The sequence below is a fragment of the Pristis pectinata genome, chromosome 10 (genome assembly GCF_009764475.1).
Source record: "Pristis pectinata isolate sPriPec2 chromosome 10, sPriPec2.1.pri, whole genome shotgun sequence".
NCBI lineage: Eukaryota > Metazoa > Chordata > Chondrichthyes > Rhinopristiformes > Pristidae > Pristis > Pristis pectinata.
The window spans coordinates 81,897,050-81,921,364 of NC_067414.1; the positions used below are offsets into that span (position 1 = coordinate 81,897,050).

At 40.8% G+C, this 24,315-nt stretch overlaps 1 protein-coding gene across 2 annotated transcripts in view; it reads right to left on the minus strand.

The window, feature by feature from the left end:
- Positions 1 to 24,315, minus strand: part of atg5 (ATG5 autophagy related 5 homolog (S. cerevisiae)) — a 184,779-nt gene that overhangs the window by 132,168 nt on the left and 28,296 nt on the right. For both annotated transcript variants that reach the window (XM_052025046.1, XM_052025047.1), the window contains exons 4-5: positions 23,423 to 23,501; positions 7,625 to 7,787 (exon numbers count right to left, since the gene is read on the minus strand). In XM_052025046.1, coding sequence (XP_051881006.1) covers positions 7,625 to 7,787; positions 23,423 to 23,501 — 242 coding nt within the window. The remainder of the gene's footprint in view (positions 1 to 7,624; positions 7,788 to 23,422; positions 23,502 to 24,315) is intronic.

Below are 24,315 nucleotides of genomic sequence, written 5' to 3' on the forward strand. Positions count from 1 at the left end.
GGCAAGTTAATTAGGTGGTTTAAAGACATACAGAATGCTTTCCTTTATTAAATGAGGCATGCAATACAAGAGTGTAATGTTGGAACTGTTTGCAATACTAGTTAGACCACAGCTTGAGCACTGCATAAAGTTCTGGTCACCACATTTACAGGAAAGATGCGATTGCACTGGATGTGAGTAGAGTTAGAAGGACATTGCCAGCAGTAGAAACTTGTAGCTATAAACAAAGATTGGATAGGCTGAGGTGGTTTTCTTTGCTGGGGAGATTTAATTGAGATGTATAAAATTATGAGGGTCTGGATAGAGTACTTCCTTCAACTGAGGGGTCATAAACTAGTGGGCATAGATTTAAATTCATAGGATTAGAGAGAAAACAAAGGACTTTTTTTAATCCCCAAAGGGATGCAGATGTCTAGAACTTCCTGTCTGAAAAGATGGTACAGGCAGAAACTCTCACTGCATTTAAAAAATATTTGGATGTGTAGCTAAAAATTTAAGATTTGCAGGGCAAAAGACCAAATACTGGAAGATGGGCTCTTTTTTGACACAGACACAGTGAGCCAAACGTTCTGCTCCAGTACCACATATTTTCTATAGATCATTTATAATTTTATGGAAGTATAATTACATCCTTTGTTTAGTCATTACTTCAACATGTACTGACCAACTTTCCAGCCTGAACCCCATGATATTCAGAGAAATTCCTCATCGATCTTAAATAGGCAACCTCTTATTCTGAAACTGCATACCCTTGTTCAGGATTTCTCCCTTTCCCCACCCCTGAAGGGGAAATATCCTCTCACACCTACCCTGTCAAGCCCCTTTGATATGTTACATTTCAACATCCTCTCATGTCCAAGCCCAACCTACTAAGATTTTCTGCGTAAGAAAACCCTATCATCATAGGATTCGGTCAGGTGAACATCAGAACCACTTCCAATACATGTCCCTACTTAAGTCAGGGGACTAAAATTATGTGCAGTACTCCAGGTATGATCTCACCAACACCACATATACTGTATTTGTTGCAAGTCTTCCTTACTTTTATGCTCTGTGTGTGTCCTTTATACTCAGCTTTTCGCCAACACAGGGTGGCTGCAATGCTGCTGCCAACAATATCCCTCATCTTCAAATGATATTTGAAAATATCTCTCAACTAAATGAAAAATATAATAATTTTGTCCAACACATCCAGAATAACTTTGTAAGCAGGAAAAAAAAAAGGAATCATTCAATAGTGCAACAATTTTTAGGATTTTAAATGATAAAAGGGGAAAGCTGGCATGATACAATTGCTAAATAAATTAATGCCATGATGATATTGAGTCAAGCTCACAAAATCAAAACTAAATTGGTTTTCTGTTATAGGTGTGCTAGGCTGATGAAAGATGTAGCCAAAAAATTAAACTGCATTCAAGTTCATTAGATAGTCAATGTTCAGATAGCTTAGGAGGTACATCGTGTAATAGCAATGCTATATTTACCTTCAATTTCAGAAACAGTGTTGTGTGCCTTTGTTGTCACCCAGAGACAGCAGCATTCACCTCAAATTATGGCCTGTATCCTGCTGGTAAATGTTGGCAGCTCTGATCATCACCAGTTTAAGTAGAAGTCCATGAAAACTGTTTAACATGTAGATTCAGAACGCCAAATCCATTAATTTTCTCCACTACTGGACTCCACGTGGAATCCATCCACAGTGCTCCATCTGCTGAGACTGCCCTGCATTTACACTCAGATTAAATATGGCACAGGACCCAAGATCCCACTGATTTCAGGGCTACACAGAAGAAAGCAAAGGAGAAGTTCCTTTGTTATTGATTACTTCTGATAATTGTTTCTAATTTACTTTATTTAAAAAATAGTATTTGTTTAAAAAATTGCTTCACTTTTGAGCACTTTTAAAAAAAGTCTCAGCGTCAGGGATATTGTGAAACATTTAAATTCTCTCTTACCTTTGACAGCTGGCATAACCTTTGACAGCTGTCAAAGCTTTCAGGGTTCAAGCTCCTGCAGTGTTTTACTAAGAAGATTCACTGCCATTTAAGTCAAACCATTGGAGTCTTAGATGCTTTGTCCAATAAGCCAACAGGTCAGGATGCAGAGGCACTAAATATGCAGGTGGCGGTGATTCCAGTTGGCTGACTAGGCCTATAAGATTCATTCAAATCCTTTTTCCTAAATCCTGTGCCAATGAAGATAACAATACCAAAGCTGTAAAATGTAGACCACTGCTAACAGCAATAGGTCCCTACTATGTTTTTCCACTTTGGACATAATTCAATTGTTTGACCATACAGATCTTGTTCACTCAATGAAAATCTATAATGCAGAAAATCAACCCTCTCAATTTTAATTTTCAAACCATTACTCAATCTCAATTATGCTACTGATATACCAACATCCATTCAGAAGAGGGACCTGGACAATGCAAGACCCAGATTAAAGGAGCACTTGAAGCTGGCTGAGTCCTGTAGCTGGCTGGCAAACTGGGTCTGTGGCAGGTAGTGAGTGTACCAACACCAGTGATAAATCTCCTTGACCTTGCTGCCACCAATCCACCTGCTGTAGATGTATTTGTCCCTGACAACATTGGTAGAAGTGACTGTCTGATAACCCTTGTGGAGACAAAATCCCATCCTCTCACCCCTCCATTGAATTGGGGCATGTTAAATGGCAAAGACTCAAAACAGCTCTGGCAACTGACATTTGGGCATCCATTAGACGCACAGTATGAAACACAAGAAAAACATACAAAAAGAAAGGAACAGGAGTAAGCCACCTGACCTCTCAAGCCTGCCCTGCCATTCAATGTAATCATAACACAACTGCGACAGCCATAGAACCATAGAACACTACAGCACAGAAAACAGGCCATTCGGCCCTTCTAGTTTGTGCCGAAACTTTATTCCGCTAGTCCCATTGACCTGCACCCAGTCCATAACCCTCCAGACCTCTCCCATCCATGCATCTATCCAATTTATTCTTAAAACTTAAGAGTGAGCCCGCATTTACCACGTCAGATGGCAGCTCATTCCTCGCTCCCACCACTCTCTGAGTGAAGTTCCCCCTTTCACCCTAAAGCCATGTCCTCTCATACTTCTCTCTCCCAATCTAGGTGGAAAGAGTCTACTCGCATTTACTCTGTCTATACCCCTCATAATTTTGTAAACCTCTATCAAATCTCCCCTCATTCTTTGCTCCAAGGAATAAACTCCTAACCTGTTCAATCTTTCCCTGTAACTCAACTCCTGAAGACCCAGCAACATTCTAGCATCAAATGTTCTTCTGTGCCAGTTCCCCATCGTCCTCAATTCCCTGAACTTCCAAAAATTTACCTCCTCTTTAAAACCTCTTGTGATCTAGCATCTACAACTCTCCACAGTAGAGAATACAACACTACATTTAATATAGTGCTGCATGGAAATTTCTGATAGAGAGTAGTAAATCTCTGGAATTCTCTCCCCAGAGAGTTGCGGAGGCTAGATCACCATAAGTATTTAGAAGTGAAGGTGGATAAATTTTTAAAATTGAGGGGTATGGGCAATTGGCACAGATGAGGAGTTAAGGCTTGGGGTAGATCAGCAATGATCATATGGAATGGCAGGGCAGGCTTAAGGGGCCACGTGGCCTACTCCTGCTGACATTTTCTTGTGTTTTCCAAGAAATACCTGTTCGTGTCAGTTTTAAATAACCTTTCCCTCATCTTGTAATTATGATCTCTCATTAGAAGTTCTCCTACTAGTGGAAGCATCTCAACATCAACCTTTCATGCCCACTTAGGATCTAGTGCTTCAATTAGACCATGACTCATTTTCCTAAACTGCAAAGAATAGAGATCCAACTTCTATACTCCCACCACAACCTGTAACCACATGAACTAACATATTCCTCACTTCATCATTACAAGTAAGCCTGGGAATTAAACCTGGTTCAATGAAGCGCACAGAAGAGCATGCCAAAAGCAGCAAGAGAAATACCCGAAATAAGATGTCAACCTAATGAAGCTGCAATACAGCGCCACATGCTTGCTAAACAGCAAGATAGCAAGTAACAAAACAGAGCCAAGCAATCCATAACCATCAGATCAAAGTTTTGCAATCCTGTCACATCTAGTTGGAGGTAGATAACAAGTAATAAGAGAAGGTGACTCAAGCACTCGACATGTCAGCAACAAAGGCTGAAGTATCCTCAGTTCTGTTCAGTCAGAAGTGCCAAGCATGTGATCCATCTCCTCTTAATATCCCCACTATCACAGAAGCCTTCAGTCACTCCACATACCAAGAAACAGATGTGAGCACTGGGTACAGCAAATGCTCTCCAAAACCTCCTCACAACTTTTGTCCCAAAGAGATGAATTCCAGAAATGAGGACATCAAGGCAACATCAAGGCAACATTTGGCCCAGGGTAGGTTCAAGCAGCCCTGGTAAAACTGAAGTCAAAGGGCATGAAGGGGAAAATACTTCAGTAGTTGGAGTCATGCCGTACACAAAGGAACACTACTGTGGTTATTGAACATCAATCATCTGGCTTCTGGACATCACTATAGGGGTTTCACTGGGTATGTCCAAGGCACAACCTTCTTCAGCCATCACATCAATGACATTGCTCCTAATGATAAGGTTGGAAATGATGATGTTTGCTGACAATTATGCTATGTTCAATTCCATTTGCAACTCCTCAACAAATGAAGCAGCTAGACATGGACAATATTCAGGAAGGGGCTGAAAAGTGGCAAGTAACATTCATACCACAAACACAGAGAAATTCTAACCACCTATCCCCAATATTCAATGTCATTACTATCTTGCATCACCATCATTCTGGGGGATCACCACTGACTAGAAACTCAACCAAACCTACTACATAAATATTGTGGCTACAAGAGCAAGTCAGAGCCTGGGATTTCTGTACTGCATAATTCACCTCCTGTCACTCCAAAGTCTTTCCACTATTCAAGAGGTACCAGGAGTGTGACGGAATACTTGCCTGGATGAATGCATCTCTCAAGCAGAAAATTACCATTCAGGATAAAGCAGCCCACATGATTGGCACTCAAAAACCGACCTAATCATGCATCTCCTCCACCACCAGTGCAGCATGGTTGCAATGTGCATTATCTACAAAAGGAACAGCCATTACTCACTGCAAATCTGTGACCTTGACTCCCAAGGACAAGGGCAGCAGGTTCATGGGAACAACACCGCCAGCAGGTTACTTTCCAAGTTGTGCACTATCCTACTTTTGAAATACAATTATCATTCTTTTGTTATCATTGGGTCTAAAACTCTGGAAATTCCTACCCAAGAGTCCTGTGGGAGTACATCCACCAGAAAAATGCAACAGCTCCTGAAGGTGGCTCACCACCATGTGTCAAGTGCAATTGGGATAGGTAATAAATGACTTACCAGCAGCATCCCCCGATCCCAAAAAATAAAATATATAATTTATTTTTATTCAAGTGCAACATGTTTGTGAAGCAAATCAGCATTCATTCAAATTTTTAATGCAAGCTACTGAAAGAGGTTCCTTAATTTTCACAAGAGTTAAGTATCTGGATTCACTACTTTTTTTGCAGCACTGAGCCACTTTATCAGGAAGTTCCCAGAGATAAACCAAGTACACGCAATTAGCCAATAGCTCATTATAATCCAGGAGTAACATAGTTAATTTATTTGGCCTCAATATCCTTTGGTTGAAGAGCAAGACAAAAAAGAAAACTTAGCCAATATTGTAAGTGCTGGACCGTTATTACTGCAGGAATCAAATGACTGGGCTTATCTCTGATGTATCTACTTCACTAACCAAAAGACAAACACCCCTTTATCTTCATGGCTTATTTGCAATGCACCAAGCAGGTTTGAGAATTTGTACATCAATCACAGCTTTGCAACAGGAGGTTTGGTGACTGAAGTGTGAATGTCAAATGTTAAACTGAATCATCTGAACTGATATTTACTTAACATAATGTCAGTTAATCAAAATGTAAATCAGGTGTTAAAAACAAAATACTGGTTAATTCCTGTAACACACCCTTCAAACATTCTGCATTTTTTGACCAACTGTCAGAATTAGTTTTGCTTCTCATTTAAACACCAGAAGATACTTGCAGATGTATCATGTTCTGAGATTCCATGGACCCAAATGGTACTTTCTTTTCTTTTGTGGTTGTATGTACTGTTTCACAAGTTAGAGATCTTCAAAAACCTATGCAAAAACCCTATAAAAAGCAATGAAAGATGCTACATATTCTAAAAGAGTTTTATCAGTTTCAGAAGCAGCTTTTATTTCTTTTTTTCAATGACTGATTTTTCATAAAAGCAAGGTAACATTCTTATTTGCAGAAAGCTGTGGCTCTCTTATTTTGCTTTAAAATTTGCATATTTAGTTGGCACATTTCAAACCAGGACAAGATTTGAGTTGTTATTGCACATGCTTTTTTCTTTCATACAAGTATTGCACTATGTAAACAATAATAGATTCAATATATTATGTTGCATGTTGTATTATGTTCTTTACAAATGTTTAACATTTCTATTCATAATGCAAAAAAGCTTTGCAAAGAATGTGCACTGAACTTGTTTTTTTCTTTCATCATTGCAAGATATAATGTATTAGATACCAGAGTAGCAGACACTCATTGATGTCTAGCATAGAGATGCACAGAAGAATCCTCCAAGAGATAGATTATTCTCATTTGAAATGTAATATACACAAAAATGAGTGTGGGGGCTGAGGAAGAGCATACTTGCTCTCAAAAGTATCAACAATATAACGCTATGCTGGGACTAAGAGATTAGCTTTTAGTATCAGCTACAAACTGGGCAAAGTATTTTGCTATACAAGGTTACAACAATCTTCAACAACCATAGATCCCCACACGTTCAGAAGCTGCACATTCTTCAATCATCAGGATTACCCGTTGTCAACATGTAATATGGAATAATTTACACATTTCTAATGATGACTATGTCAGCTAGATACATTTTCAACAGAAAATATTATAAAAAGCCATATTACCCCGATACCCAAATTTTTGGTTGCTTTACCAAACTAAAACCTTCAATGAAATAATAAAGCAAGCTGGGGCAGGTGCCTGTTAGAGTGTGAATTCTATCATGTCTCTGATGTGACTGCACATTGCTCCACGATCTAAGGCTTGTTCTCTAAATTCTCAGGAAAATTACCTTCACTAACACAATGCGATTTCAGTTGTTTAATAGTGCACTTGAAGTGTTCTTGAGTCTAAAATAGTTTATTACTGAAGTAGTTTTAGTCTGGGCTATATCAATTAACCCCTTCAAAGCATTTTAAAATTGGCCATTCAACAACTGTTTTTCAAAAAAAACCTCAGACCAAAGATACAGGAAGTAGACATGAATGGTTGTATTTGTCCTCAATATCCTGGAGGAAACTTTTCCCACCTATTATATAGAATTTTTACACTATTGTTTTGAGTCCTTGGTTAAAAATAGTAAACAATTGTTCAGGAAAACAACAAATTTGGAAATGGGAAATGTAATTCTGGAACGATTTTCCAGTTATTAGTCTAACACAGGAAGACAAGAACATCTGCAACAGCCAGCAAAACAAACAATATTAAGAGGTGACAAAGTAACATACCATTTTGTAAGCCCATCCAAAGCTGTTTATGATCCTTTTTCTGCATCTCATTGATTACTTGACTTTTGTGCTTTAAGGCATCAGCTTCTTTAATGCAAGACATAAAATGAGCTTCAACGGCATCTTTTGTGAGGCAATGAAGCAGTTCCGTTTCAGGAAAATTCTGGGAAATGATAAGCACACCGTTGTAATCTAAAGTAACTGTACAATTTGTTCCATCAGCAAAAACAAGTGTAGTTAATAACTTATATTGCTGCTCAACAAATGCAATCAAATAATAGAACTGTAGATTGTTCAGAAGTGATTTTATCACGTTGCTTTTCAGGAATACATTTTAAAAACAGGCTGATAATACAAAATACTATACAACTGACCATTTAGAAGATTTTGCACTCAATAACTGCAGTTTTCTCCAATGGCTCAGCGAGTTTATCCAGTAATCAAGCAAGATGCTCATAATTACCAGATTCAACATTTGGTCAGTACTTCATGTAGGCCCGTTTTCTGAACAAAGTTGAAATGCAGGAGGAAATACTGGAAAGGCACAACTCTTGATTGTCCTTCAGCAACTCTTACTGGAAATGAATGAGTGAATGCACATAGGAAGGAGGATTAAATTGGGCCATGGTGAAAACCAAGTAGCCCAATCTGCTGATGCTTAATACATAAATGAACAATTTACTTCATTAAACAACAGAAATTAAGGTACAATCCTTGCAAAGTTTGTCTACATAATCTCTTTTGATATCAATTTTTTGCACCAAAATTTGCTGTTATTTAGAATATATTACAAAGTTCAAGATTAACAAAAATAAATTGTTTTTCATCGAGGGTGTTGAGGGATTAAAAAAAAGTAACAAAAGTTTTAATTGCAGTGTCAAACATCAATAACATATCACTATTCTAAATGAAAAATACTTTGCCTTCATAATTTCTAATGATTTAGTAATGTAATTTAAAATTTTCATTGTGTTCAAATCCCCCTTAAAGGTTTAAACCTTCCTATCTAAGGAGCCTACTCCAGTCCTCCAACCCTCAGAAACCCGAGAGACTGCAAAAGTTGGAATCTGGAGCAAAAAAAATACTGCTGGAGGAACTCAGCAGGTTAAGCAGCATCTGCGGAGGAAAAGGGATGGTCAGCATTTCTGGTTGTGACCCTACATTATGACATAGTGTTGAGGGAAGATAGCCAGTATAAAGAGGCCAGAAGGAGGGGTAAGACAGGAGCTGGTAGGTGATAGGTGGAACCAGGTGAGGTGAGGGATGATGTGCCGATGGAGCCGGTAGGGGGAGGGGTTAATTAAGAGATAGAGGCTGGTGACTGATAGGTGGAAACAGGCAGGGGAAAACTAAGTGGGAAGATGGAGACAGGCGGAGGAGAGTGGAGGGGAAAAATAGAGACAGAGGCTAGAAGTTAATAAGTGGAACCGGATAAGGGCTGGATGATGGGCAGACGGAACCAGATGGGGGAGGATATAGGAGAGTATGCCAGAAGAGAAGAAACCCAAGAGGACAGGTGTATGTGTGATGGGCAGATAGAAATGGGAAAGGTGAACAAAGGGAGAGAGAACCTATGTGAGAAACAAAGGACTGCAGATGCTGGATTCCAGATGAAATATGATGATGCTGGAGGAACTCAGCAGGCCAGGCAGCATCCATTGAGAAAAAGAGGCAGTCAACGTTTCGGGTCAGGACCTTTCTTCAGGACTGAAGATAGGAAAAGGAGAAGCCCAATATATAGGAGGGAAAGGCAGAGCAGTGAGAGGTAGACAAAAGAGGGGAGGCGGGGTGGGCACAGGATGGTGATAGGTAGATGCAGGTAAGAGATAGTGATAGGCAGGGGAGGGGAGAGCAGATCCACCAGGGGATGGGTCAAAGGTAAGAGAAAAAAAAGGCCAGGAAAGGGAAGAAGAAAAGCATGGTGGGGGTGGGGTGGTTGGGTGTTGTGGGGAAGGGGATGGGGATTACCTAAAGTGGGAGACTTTAATGTTCATGCCATTAGGCTGCAAGGTTCCAAGATGGAAAATGAGGTGCTGTTCCTTCAGTTTGCTCTTGGAATTCTCCTGGCAGTCTGGGAGGGGTGGGGCGAGAGCAGAGGTGTGGGAAATGTCTGAGATGTGGGTGCGAGCTCTCTCGACTACAGTTGGGGGGAAGCCACAGTTAGAAAAGAAGTTGGGCATCTCGGATGTCCTGAAGCGGAGAGCCTCATCGTGGGAGCAGATGTGGTGGAGGCCGAGAAATTGATAGCATCCTTGCAAGAGACAGGGTGGGAGGAGCTGTAATTGAGAACCTATGTGAACCAGCAGGAACACCTGGGTTGGATGATGGGCAGATGTCTCACCCTTCCCACCCCAGCTGGCTTCATCTGCCCATTGATTTTGTTTTCTCCACCCCCCCCCCCCCCAAACTGTTTCCACCAATCACCACCGGCAAATCCATGCCAGATCATTCCCAGAGTAATCCAGTTGTTCCCATTCCACATCAGTCATAACACCATAGAAAGCAGTCTCAAGGGAATTGGCTCAAACCTAATACTGCCCCACATCAATCTCCAGAGAGTGAACAGTACATCAAACTGAGCCCCGAGGTCCAGTTAAGAGAGCCATGTTCAGTTAACTCATATAAACTCCAGACTAAGAGAAGGTTGGGCCTTTGCTGCATCTCTTCGTCCCCCTATGCTTTTTCTTTCTTCTCTTTCATAATTCTTTTGCCAAAACCTCCCCGTTCTCTCTGAACTTGTGTATCCAATAATACTCCATGAATATCCCACTCCAATTTAGTCTTTGAGTAGGTTGCAGTGTGAAACCAAATATTCATTAAATTTTAATTGTTGCAGTTGTGAAACAGGTGGAAGATTTTGTGTCATGTCTGAATGTTAGTTAATGCCATTAGCACATTTGCATCAATCAAGTGTATTACTTGCCATTTACTAGAGCCCAAAATTGTTTTTATATATAAAATACCAAAACCTCAGATTCATTTCCTTTACAGCAGTTTCAACAAAAAACATTGAGCAGCTGACACTGGGGCTACACAAAAGCCTTAAAAAGATTGTTTGAATCAGTGATCTTTAGGAAACTGGGGCAGTCAAAAGAGCTGAGGATTTTGCTACCAGTGGTTGCCTGTTAAATTCAAAGTGGATGCCCTGTATGATTTTTATAAAAATCACCTTCTCTTTAAAGAAGAATTTATTTACATTGATAGATATAACCATATCAAGTAAACTAGCCTTCCTTTTATGTTGTCCACAAATAACTGATATATATGCATCTCTCATCAAATTAATCAACATCTTGCATATAAAGTGAATACAGGCTGTCCCCAGGTTAAGACTGCCCAACTTACAGACACCCCTACATTCGAACAAGCTCCTGTAACATTATTAAATTCAAAAGTCTGATGTACAAACATACATACATTTGTTCCTTTGAATGGCAGAACTAGTTTCCTCTCTCTACTTCTAGTAATTGTTTTTTCTAATCAGTCTTGTGTGCTTTTGATGCCATTCATTACTATACCGTGGAGGTATGGTTACCACATCAAGTGGTTTTTGTGCATTCTCTGACTTATGGACAAAAATCGACTTATGGACATCTCTAAAAATGGAACCTGTTTGTTACTCAGGGACAGCATGTAGAGGAATTTCACTTATATATTGCCTTTCACATTACCAGAATGCCTAAACACTTCACAACTGATAAAGTACAACTGAAATATAGTCTTCATGACAGTTTTCATAAAGTTGGGAATTATTGTAGCCAAGTTACATAAAACAAGATCCCACAAACAATTAGCTAATGACCTGTTGACTATGAACCAATGACTATGTTTTAGTGCTACAGGGCGAGGAATAAACATCAGCAGGGTGAGAACCTAACACTCCCCCATTGCCCCACCCCACCCCCAATTCAAGTCTCCACAAACTACTGTTGCTGTTCTTCCAATGTGCATGAGATGAGGGACTAGACAGGCCTATCTGACGTTATCTGAAAATGATACCATAAATCATGCAGCTCTTTCTCAATGCAAATATGGTCTCAGTCTAACTTAACATGCAAGTTCCTTGGTGGGAGTTGGACATTCAACTTTCTAACTTAAAAGCAAGAATGCTACAATTGGGCCAAGAAAGAGTGGACCTTCTTTACCATAATGTGCCAAACTTTGCTAGTAGCCCAATATTGACTAGATTTGGTTAAGCATTTGTCATTACATTGCTCTCTGATATACAAATAAAGGTACAACATGAACATTAAAGTTAAAATTAGAAACATATCTATAATGTCCAAGATATGCACTAGAACATTGTGGAGTTTCAAAGTGCATGATTTGCAGAAGACTAGTATATACAGGTACATATTTAAGTATTTAGGAAAGCTAACAATCTCATTCCTTCTTACCAGGGCGATTGAGTACAAAAGGTAGGAAAATTTATGCACTGTTTTATAGGCACAAATGAGACCACAATGGGAGTACTGCATACACTGTAGGCTGCTTATTTAATGAAGGATACAAATGTGTTGGATACATGTGCAATAAGCTGCTTGTCTGATGAGAAAAGCTTGTACAAGCAGAGCTTGTACATGCTGGAGTTCAGAAGATCAGGGGAGGCAACTTAACTGAAACATGCAAGATTCTGAAGGAAATTAACAGGGTGGATGTGGGGAGGACGTTTCCCCTTGTGAGAGAATCCAGGACTAGGGGGTCACTGTTTAAGAACAAGAGATCACTGATTTAAAAAAGAGGAGGCAAAATGTCCACCACCCCCCACCCCTCAGAAGGTTATTAGTCTTCGAAACACTCTTCCTCAAAGGGCAGTGGAAGCAGAATCTTTGAATAATTTTAAGCCCGAGGAAGATCGATTCTTGATAAAGCAAGAGAATGAGAGGTTAGCACAAATGGACAGGAATGCAGAGTTGACATTACAATCAAATTACAAATTAAATGGCAAAGAATTCCTGAAAGGGTTCACATACAACGGACATTGATATATCACATTTAGTGAATGCTGAAGCTCAAATGAAGATGGGAATCTAGGTCGGCATGGACCACATGAGCCAAAGGGCTCACTTCCTTGCTATATGGTTCTATGACTCTATGTGGTATGTTCCTCCTATAACAATTCCCTTTAAAATCTTCCCACCACAATTATAGTCTTCCGATTTATTAATTTTTTAAAAAGAATGTGATTCACTCTTCCAACCTCAGTCTCCATGCAGCATGGTTCAAGAACCGCTCTTTTCTGCAATGAATCATTATATTCAACCCATTGGGATGGACTGGAAATTTAGGTCCTTGAATTCGAGGGAAGGCTGATAACTCTATCATAACACAGGACCTGGCAAAAGTAGACTGGGAGCAGCAACCTGAAGGCTAGTATACATCAAACAACTGGGGAATCATTAAAGAGTGAAAAAGTGCGCATTCAGGGCCAATGGGTCACCATAAGTGAGCGAGGCAAGGACAGCAAGTCCAAAGAATCTTGCATATCAATGGATATCAAGAGTTGGATAAAGAAAAAGGAAACATGGCAGGTACAGAGATCTGAAACCAGGGAGAAGTGTAACGTGACTTCAGAAATCGTAGGGGGAAAGGATTAAAGAAATTAGGAGGGCAAAGAGGGGCATGAAATATCACAGGCAGACAAGATGAAGGAAAATCCCAAAGCATTTGGTATGTATATTAGTGGCAAGAGGGTAACCAGGGAAAGAGTAGGGCCCACAAGGGACCAAGGGGCAATCGAGCATGGAACCAGAGGTCATAGGTGAGGTCTTAAATAAATACTTCTCATTTGTATTCACGAAGGAGAATGGCAATGTGGTTAGAGAATTCAGAGGGGCAACTGATGGAATTCTAGAAGTTAGCATTAAGATGGACACATGAATGATAGAAAGATAGGGGGCTATGTGAGAGGGAAGGGTTAGATAGACCTTAGAGCAGGATAAAATGTCGGTGACAGATAAGCCAGGTAATTACAGACCTGAGTCCAACATCAGTGGTAGGGAAGTTATTGGAAAAAAAATTCCAAGAGACAGGATTAATGTACACTTGGAAAGTCAGGGATTAATAATCAAAGAGAGCGTGGGTTTGTTAGCGGGAGATCCTGTCTGACCAATTCTATTGAACTTTTCAAAGAAGCATCAAAATGTATTGATGCAGGTTACTTGGCCTTCAGGCCTTTGACAAGGTCCCATATGGGAGACTGGTGGCAGCACAGGTGGTTAAGAAGGCATACTGGTTAATTGCCTTTATTAGCCAGGGCAGGGAGGTTATGTTATACCTTTATAAAACATGGAGTAAGCCACAGCTGAAGTACAATGTGCAGCTCTAGTTGCCACACTATAGGAAAGACATGATTGCACTGAAGAGGATGCAGAGCCAATTACCCTGATGCAGGGGCTCGACCCAAAATGTCGACTACTCCTTTGCCTCCACCGATGCTAAATGACCCGCTGAATTCCTCCAGCAGTTTGTTTCACCGGGGTATTGGTATTGGTTTATTATTGTCACGTGCCGAGGTACAGGTGTTGCTTGGGCTAGTGCTTTAGTTAGAGTTGAAACTGGATAGGCTGGGTTTGTTTTCCTTGAAGCAGGCAAGGTGGAATCAGAATCAGATTTATCATCACTGACGTATGATGTGAAATTTGTTGTTTTGCAGCAGCAGCAGTACAGTGCAAAGACATAAAATCGATAAATTACAAAAATAAATAAATAGTGACCAAAAAAAAGAAATAATGAGATAGTGTTGGGTTCATGGATCATTTAGAAATCTGATGGTGGAGGGGAAGAAGCTGTTCCTGAATTGTTAAGTTTGGGTCTTCAGGCTCCTGTACCTCCTCCCTGATGGTAGTAATGTGAAGAGGGCATGTCCTGGACTGTGAGGGTCCTCAATGATAGATGCCACTTTCTTGAGGCACTACCTCTTGAAGATGTCCCCTGTGGTGGGGGAGGGTTGTGCCCATGATGGAGATGGCTGAGTCTATAACCCTCTGCAGCCTCTTTCAATCCTACACATTGGAGACTCCGTACCAGGCGGTGATGCAACCAGTCAGAATGCTCTCCACCGTACATCTATAGAAATTTGCGAGTGTCTTTGGTGACAAATCTCCTCAGACTCCTAATGAAGTGGAACCATTGGCATGCCTTCATGATTGCATCAATGTGTTGGGCCCAGGATAGATTCTCTGAGACGTTGATGCTCAGGAACTTAAAGCTGCTCACCCTTTCCACTGCTGACCCCTCAATGAAGACTTGTGCATGTTCTCCTGACTTCCCCTTCCTGAAGTCGAGTGCAAGATTGTTGTTGTGACACCACTCAACCAGCTGATCTATTTTACTCCTGTAAACCTACTCATCACCATCTGAAATTCTACCAACAGCAGTGTCATCAGCAAATTTATAGGTAGTGGCTAAGCACAGCTCAAACACCAGGTCATGAGGGTAGAGAGAGTAGAGCAGTGGGCTAAGCAGGCATCCTTGAGGTGCACCTTTATTGACTGTCAGTGAGGAGATGATGTTACTACCGATCCGCATTGACTGTGGTCTCCCTATATGGAAGTCGAGGATCCAGTTGCAGTGGGAGCTACAGAGGTACAGGTTTTAAAGCTTGGTTATTAGTACTGAGGGGATCATGGTGTTGAACGCGGAGCTGTAATTGATAAACAGTAGCCTGACGTATGTCTTGAGATTATCCAGGCGCTCCAGAGTGGAGAGCCAGTGAGATTGCGTCTGCTGCAGACCTGTTGTGACGGTAAGCAAATTGCAGCAGGTCCATGTCCTTGTTCAGGCAGGAGTTAATTCTAGCCATAACCAACCTCTTGACGCACTTTGTCACAGTAGATGTGAGTGCTACTGGGCAATAGTATTTCAGGCAGCTCACCCTGCTCTTCTTGGGCACTGGAATGATTGCTGCATTTTGAAGCAGGTGGGAACCTCCGACTGCAGCAGTGAGAAGTTGAAGATGTCCTTAAATACTCCAGCCAGTTGGTCGGCACAGGTTTTCAGTACCCAGCCAGGTACACGGCCGGGGCCTGATGCCTTGCGAGGGTTTATCCTTTTGAAGGATTTTCAGACATTGGCTGTGGGGATTTGCACAGGTATAGTGTTATTCTCCCTTTCAAAGGAGAGAGCTGATTGAGTTAAACAAAATTATGAGGAACATAGATAGAGTAGGTAAGACCTGTGAGCAAATCTTATTCCACATCTCAAATATGAATAGCAATTTGTGCATTTTGTAAGGGAAAACTTCCGTAATACAGGGGTCACCTGTATCTAGGTAATCATTTGAATTAGAACATAGAACAGTACAGGACAGGAATAGGCCCTTCAGCCCACAATGCTGTGCCAAAATAATTAAGCTAATGATGCCTAATTAAACTAATCCCTTGTTCCTACACATGGTCCTTATCTCTCCATTCTCTGCATATTCATGTGTCAAAGAGCCTCTTCAACGCCTCAATTGTATCTGCCTCTATCACCACTCCTGGCAGTGTGTTCCAGGCAGCACCACTCTGTGTAAAATAAAACTCTTCCCTGCACGTCTCTTTTGAACTTTCCCCCTCTCACCTTAAATGCATGTCCTCGAGTATTAGACATTTGAACCCTGAGAAAAAGATACTGGTTATCTACTCTATCTATGCTTCTCATAATTTTATAAACTTTTATCAGTTCTCCCCTGAGCTTCCACCACTCCACAGAAAACAGCCATTATTTGTCCAACTTCTCCTTATAGCACATGCCCTTTAATCCAGGCAACATCCTGGTAAACCTCCTCTGCGCCCCCTCCAAAGCCTCCACATCCTTCCTGTAATAGGGTGACCAGAATTGAAAGCAATACTCCAGATGCCGGCTAACCAGTTTCTTGGACCATTGGGATCAAAGACCCCACCCATCCAGGACATTTTCTCTTCTCCCCTCTCCCATCAGGCAAAAGATACAAAAGCCTGAAAGCACATACCACCAGGCTCAAGGACAGCTTCTATCCCACTGTTATAAGACTACTGAATGGTTCCACAGTATGATAAGATGGACTCTTGACCTCACAATCTACCTTGTACTTTATTGTTGACCTACGCTGCACTTTCTCTGTATCTGTGACACTTTACTCTACATTGTTTTCCCTTGTGCTACCTCAATGCACATGTAACGAATTGATCTATATGAACGGTATACAAGACAAGTTTTTCACTGTACCTTGGTACAAGTAACAATAATAAACCAATTCCAATTCTCTTCTGGGGTGCAGGCGACCTGTACAAGAGGCCTTGCACTTGAACCAGAGAGGGACCAATATCCTTGCAGGGAAATTTGCCAATACTACGTGGGAGGATTTAGACTAGATTGACAGGGAGTGAGACTCTGAGCAGGAGAAAGTCATGGGATAAAGCAGTAACAAGCAAAAGCAAGTTTAGTAATCAGGAATAGCAAGAGGCACAGTAAAGGCAAGGAAAGGAATACCCAGTTAAACTGCATTTATTTCATTGCACTAGGCTGAAAAGGCAAGGCGGAAAAACTCAGAGCGCGGATTGGCTCTGAGTATCCCGGAGGATAAATCCCCAGGGCCAGACCGAATGCATCCTGGGACTTTGTGGGAGGCTCAAGGAGAAATTGCAGAGGTTCTTGCGGAGATCTTTGCTTCATCATTAGCCACTGGTGAAGTTCCTGAAGACTGAAAGGTGTCTAATGTTGTTCTTTTGTTTAAGAAAGCTTAGCAAGGACAAGCCAGGAAACTACAGGCCAGTCAGCCTGACGTCAGTAGTGGGGAAGCTACTGGAGGGAATTCTGAGGGACAAGATTTACCAGCATATGGATAGACAGAGTCTGATTAGGAGGAGTCAGCATGGTTTTGTGTGTGGAAAGTCATGCTTGATGAACCTTTTAGAGTTTTCTTAAGAGGTTATCAAAAAGTTAGATGAGGGTAGGGCAGTGGATGTTGTCCATTTGGTCTTCAGCAAGGCCTTCGACAAAGTCCCGCATGGTAGGCTGGTCTGGAAGGTTAGGTCCCATGGAATCCAGGGAGAGCTAGTTGGGTGGGCTCAGAGGTAGGAGGCAGAGGGTGGTGGTTGAAGTTTGTTTCTCAGAATAGAGGCCAGTGACTAGTGATGTGCCCCAGGGGTCAGTGTTGGGACCCTTGTTATTCATTATTTATATGAATGATTTGGATGCGAATGCACAAGGCTTGATCAGTAAGTTTGCGGATGACACGAAATTAGGAAGTGTTGTTGATAGTGAAGAAAATTATCGTAGTTTACTGCAGGATCTTGAACAGTTAGGGACGTGGGCTGAGGAGTGGCAAGTAGATTTCAATACAGATAAGTGCGAGGTGATGTACTTTCAAAAGTCAAACCAGCGTAGAACTTATACTATGAATGGTAGGGCACTAGGGAGTGTAATGGAACAGAGGGACCCAGGAGTACAAGTGCATAGTTTGCTGAAAGCAGCATCACAGTGAGACAAAGTGGTAAAAAGAGTGTTTAGCATACTAGCCTTCATTAGTCAGGGTACTGAGTATTGGAGTTGGGAAATTATGTTGCAGTCGTTGGTGAGGCCGCACTTGGGGTACCATGTACAGTTTTGGTCACCTTGTTAGAGGAAAGACATGGTTAAACTGGAAAGAGTACAGGAAAGATTTACAAGGCTGTTGCCAGGACTAGAGGGCCTGAGTTATAGGGTGAGGTTAGCCAGGATAGGTCTTTATTCCTTAGAGCATAGGAGAATGAGGGGTGATCCTATAGAGGTTTATAAAATCATGAGGGGCATAGATAAGGTGAATGGTAGCAATCTTTTCCCAGAGTAGGGGAGTCCAAAACTAGGGGGCATAGATTTAGGATGAAAGGTTTAAAAGGGACTTGAGGGGAAATTTTCTTCATGTAGAAGGTGGGGAGTATATGGAATGAGCTGCCAGAGGATGTCGTTGAGGCAGGTACAATAGTATCATTCAAGAAGCACTTGGATAGGTACATGCAGGGGCAGGGTTTAGAGGGATATGGGCCGTACACAGGAAATTGGGACTAGATGGGTGGGCACCATGATCGGTATGGACTTACTGGGCCTGTATTTATGCTGCATTGCTCTATGACCAGAGTTTTATAAAGCTGCAACATAATTTCCTGACTCCTGAATTCAATGCCTCAACCAATAAAGGCAAGCATGCCATACGCCTTCTTTACCACCCTATGAATTTGTGCAGTCACTTTCAGGAAACTATGGACTTGGGCCCCCAAGATCTCTCTGTACATAAACACATAAATTGCAGGACCCTTAATGTGTAATTGTCAAAGTACAAAAGGTCACTGGCCAAGTGCTGGAAAATGGAATTATTTAGATACAGTAGGTACTTGATAGCCAGTGTGAATGCAGTGAATTACAGGACCTCTTTCTGTGCTGTACAACTATGAATTCTCTTTACTAAACCACCTTTTCCACTTATCTGCCCCTGTAGCACCACAGGACGGATAAGGTAACACTAAAGGGCATGCAGAAGAGATTTGCAAGATGTTGCTCAGACTGTAGAATTACATTCATGAACAGAGCTTGGCTTGGTTGGGGTTGATTTCTTTTGAGCCAGAAATGAAATTTACATAAAATTATGTAAGGCCTAAACAGGGAAAACAGGAAAGATTTATGGCACTTTGAAGAGGACAATAACAATAAGGCAGAGATTTATCAGGGCGGAATCCAGAGATATCTTTTCACTCAAGGAGTGTAAATGCCTGGAAGGGTGCGGTAGCATGCTTATGAACTGACCGTTTGAAAGGGTGATGGAAGCAGCTGTCTCACCACATCTCAATAAAATACCTGGATTTGCAATCTACAAGACCATGGACAAAGAGCTGGAAAGTAAGATTAACCTAAATAATCCACTTTTGGCCAAGAAAGACATGGACTGGAAGTTCCTTTGGTGCAGCAAGTCTCTATAATTCTATGAACACTGAATGCATGGCCCAGATGGAGCTAATCCTAATGCTACCAAATGTAGGACAAAATAGATGAATTGGGAGAAGGTTGGGAAAAGAGGTACATGGGAGGAAGGTATAAAGTTATCATCAGAATAGCACAATAAATTCAGAGTTGCTATAGTGAGAAGGTTACATTGAAAAGCGTGAGCCATAGGAATCAGAATCAGGTTTATTATCACTGACATACACCGGGAAATTTGTTGTTTTGCAGCAGCAGCTGTACAGTACAAGACACAAAAGACATAAATAAATAGTGCAAAAGAGGAATAACGAGGTAGTGTTCAAGGACCATTCAAAAATCTGATGACGAAGGGGGAAAAAGCTGTTCCTGAAACGTTGAGTGAGAGTCTTCAGGCTCCTGTACCTTCTCCCTGATGGTAGTAATCAGAAGGCAGCATGTGCTGGATTGTGAGGATCCTTAATGATGCATGCTGACTTCGAGGCATCGCCCCTTGAGAATGTCCTTGATGGCAGGAAGGGTTGTGCCTGTTATGGAGCTGGCTGAGCCTACACCCTCTTTTGAACCTGCACATTGGACCCTCCATACCAGGTGGTGATGCAACCAGTCAGAATGCTCTCCACCATAATCTATAGAAATTTGCAAGAGTCTTTGGTGACACACCAACCTCCTCAAACTTCTAATGTAGTGTAGAGCCACTGACATGCCTGCTTTGTGATTGCATCAATGTGTTGGGCCCAATATAGATCCTCTGAGATGCTGACACCCAGGAACTTGAAGCTGCTCACCCTTTCCACCGCTAACCCCTCAATGAAGACTGGTGTATGTTTTCCTGACTTCCCCTTCCTGAAGTCCACAATCAATTCCTTGGTCTTGCTGACAGTGAGTGCGACACCATTCAACCAGCCGATCTATCTTACTCCTGTACGTCTCCTCATCGCCATCTGAGATTCTGCGAACAACGATGGTGTCATCAGGGAATTTATAGATGGCATTTGAGCTGTGCCCAGCCACATAGTCATGAGTGTAGAGTAGAGCAGTGGGCTAAGCATGCATCCTTGAGATGACCCTGTGCTGATTGTCAGAAGGAGGAGATGGTACTACTGATCTACATTGACTGTGGTGTCCTGATAAGAAGTCGAGGATCCAGTTGCAGAGGGAGTTATAGAGGCCCGGGTGTTGAAGCTTGTGGAATAGTACTGAGAGGATGATGGTGTTGATGATGTGAAGTGGTTTGAAGAAAATTGATATTTTACATCTATGACATTGGAATCTAGTAATTTAGCTTCATTCAACAAGATCCATTTCAAGATGCCAAAATTTCAACTGCAGTGTTTGTAACAGTTATTACAGCAATTTAATTGCCTTGTGTTTCTATAGGAAAACATACAAATTAGGTGTTACTAACTCGAGAAACATATTTTCACTTTTTCGTAATCTCATGAATTTGTCATGACAATTAAACACCACAATTCTTTTCCATACTAATATAAAAAAGGTAAAAAAAAACCTTTGCAAGTTAGAGAATTCCATCTAGCCTGGATAGAATTTGGTCAACTATTGTATAGGATTCCCTATTTCGGGGAAATGTGGGAAATGTGGGAAAACTGCTCAGACCTGGGCATTTTACTTACAGTGACATTATAATGCCGACAATTTTGTTATAAATGTAAAGTATTTATGAAGCATAATGAACAAAAATAAATCGGGGTCTGTTGTTGCCGTGCGCAGTTCTATGTCTATATTACTGAATGAAAAAGGAAACAAAGTCACAGAATACAAGTCTGAAACCTAACTATGGAATCCAATACAAATAAATCAAATTTAACAATTAGCAAGTAGCAAAAGTTAGCCCAATTCGCAATGAAACTTTGGCCTGCAAGGCTGAAAAAAGTCCAGGTTAATTAAGTTTCTCTTCAATCATTTTCAATGACTATGCCAATAAGGAAGGTCAAGTTTATTGGCAACCATTGATAATTCACTACCACCACTAGAAAAACAAAAAGCACTTATGTAGCTCCCATCTATAATCGGTTGATAAGTGGCAATAACACTTGGGCTAATGGAAGGCAATGACCATCTCCAACAAAACAGAAATCTAATTACCTTCCTCCAGTACAAGAATGAATCAACCACCATCAACATTCCCTATTCACCACAAACTTAATTGGCTCCATCACTTAAAATGTAGCCATAAGACCATGCCAGAGGCAAGGCACTCTGCAGTTAGTATCACAAAGCCTTTCCATTGCCTACAAAGCATGTCAGAATTGCAAATGAATATTCTCCACACCTGGATTATTGTAACTCCAACAATACCAAAGTAGCTTGACACTATGCAGGGAAAGGTATCATGTTTGACTGGCAACCATACATAACTTTAGACATTCAATCCTTCCAGCATCAGCACACAGTGACTACAGTCTAATTCGACTATAAAATGCACTGCAACAGCTTGCAATGGTTGCTTCAAAACTACTTCCCAAACACAACCTCTAACAAAAAAAAGGCAATGGCAATTCTGAATCAGCTCTTGAACCAAAGGAGATGACCAGGTGCATGCCATAAATTGGATAAAAAGATTTTTAGTGGGTCTTAAAGAGAAGTTTGGGAACCTGGGGGAAAGTCCAGTGTGGGACTTGGGTGACTGAGGGAATCAGATACAAAACTGGAGGGCAGCAAGAAGGATTCACAAAGTTACCAAGTCTGAAGAGTAGCATGTTCAAAAATAATGTATCATTACAGTTAGAAGGGGTAGTGTGGTTCAATAAATAAGGTGCCAAAGAACTACACATACAATACAGTTCCATACAGGTTATAGAGTTTCATACAGGTTAAGTTCTTGAACTAACAGATAGAGTTCTGGACCATTGATCGAAGGACACAAGTTTGAATCCCACCATGGCAGCTGCGGAATTTAGATTCAAACGGTTAAACTTTTTAAAAACTGGAATTAAAAGCAAAAGCTAGTATTGATCACAGTAACTGAAACTACCAGATCATCACTAAAAACCCATCTGGTTCATCAACATCCGTATCCAGTCTGACATATATATGACTCAAACTCAGTAACATGGTTGACTCTCAACTGCCTTCTCTGTTCAGGGAAAATTAGGGATGAACGACCTACATCAGCATGACTCATGACATCCACATTCCTTGAATGAATGAACAAATTATTTTTTGGGTCACGGCAGTGACCAATGGCATTATGAACCACATTACTTAATGCAATGTCATTATTTTTTAAGTGTTCCGAAATTACATTTACACTTTTTTCATCTACACAAAAGACAGACAACTTCAGAAAACATTTAGCTAGACAGAAGAACTATTTTACAGTTCAAGTCAATTATGTATAAATTCATAACTCCCCCTGTTTTTAAATCAATCTATTATCTATTCTTTAACTGGAAAAACTGCTAACAAAACTGAAAGGTGTTGGCAGGCTGTCTAAACTTAATTTTTTTTTGCAGAGAGGAGAACGTGGGAGTAAAATATAGATCAGCCTGCTCTTGGGCAATGGTGTAACCTTAGATGTTGGTAGCAGAGTTTTGAATGACAGAATTTATTAAATGGTCATACATGAAATGCCGTTTTCAGATATCGTAAGAGTTTCAAACTTTTGGTGGTTCCACCCCCATAATTTGCTGTGGTTTTACTTTGGGACAATCAAAGCATTTCAATTTGAACCAAGTTGGGTCAACACAAGTACAAAATGCAGAAACTTTATGTCATAGGCAGTGAGTATCCATTATACATATGAACATATATAGATAAAAACAAAATCACAGAGTTTGGACAATATGCCTTTAAATAAATCCTAAGCATGTACTTGCAATTCTGTAGTTGTAAACAACATAGCGGTCAGAAGTGTAAAGTTACCTTAAAGTGAACTATAACGTTCCATGGCAGTGCAGTGTTCGATGCATGCAGATCAAAAAGTAAACCAATAGGATAATGCCTGATGAAAAACAAAAAGGAAACAAGACTAATAACTGAAAATGAAAAATTATATATCTCATGCAATCATCGAAAACATTTTCAGAATATTTCTAATACTATGATTAAAAGTATGTTCATTGCCCACACAAATTTTTAGTCCAAGCACCAGAAAACTGCTCAAATCATATGCAACACTTAAAACATTCAGCTTCACATTTACACTCTGGTTACAAGACAATGAATGACATTGGAAGAGTTTGGTATGCAGAGCAGTATTTCTGTGTGAAACATAGGGTTTACCAGTTTTGTTTAATCACATATTGAACAAAGTTGGTTATGAACCATGAAACTGGGTAACCTAATGGATTAGTCTAATCACAAGAATAAATTGGGGTAGATTTTCCATTAATGTCCCAGATACCTGTACCCTGTACCACTCTTTCTTCCAGCATGAATCCAGGTATGTTCTTTCACAGGGAGCTCACCTCTCAGCACGTCAGCAGGGCAGAAAGGGCCTCTCTCAACTTAACTGGCTGTCTGGACAAGTATAGGAATGACACCAGTGAGGCCCACCCCCCTCCCAACTCATCATCTGCCATACCAGTTATTCAAATTCAACGACTGTGAAGGTCAAAAAATCTCACACGTTTGGAATGCTTAAAAACTGATTTTAAAAAACTTCAAGCTGAGTAAACACACAGACACAACAGTTTGATAGGCCCATTTAAACAGTAAAAAAAAACTTGTCTTTCTCCTGACAATTTCTCCCACTGATTTCAACGTGCTTGCAGTATCTGCACCAGATTAACCTGGTGCGGATTAATCAGGCAGAT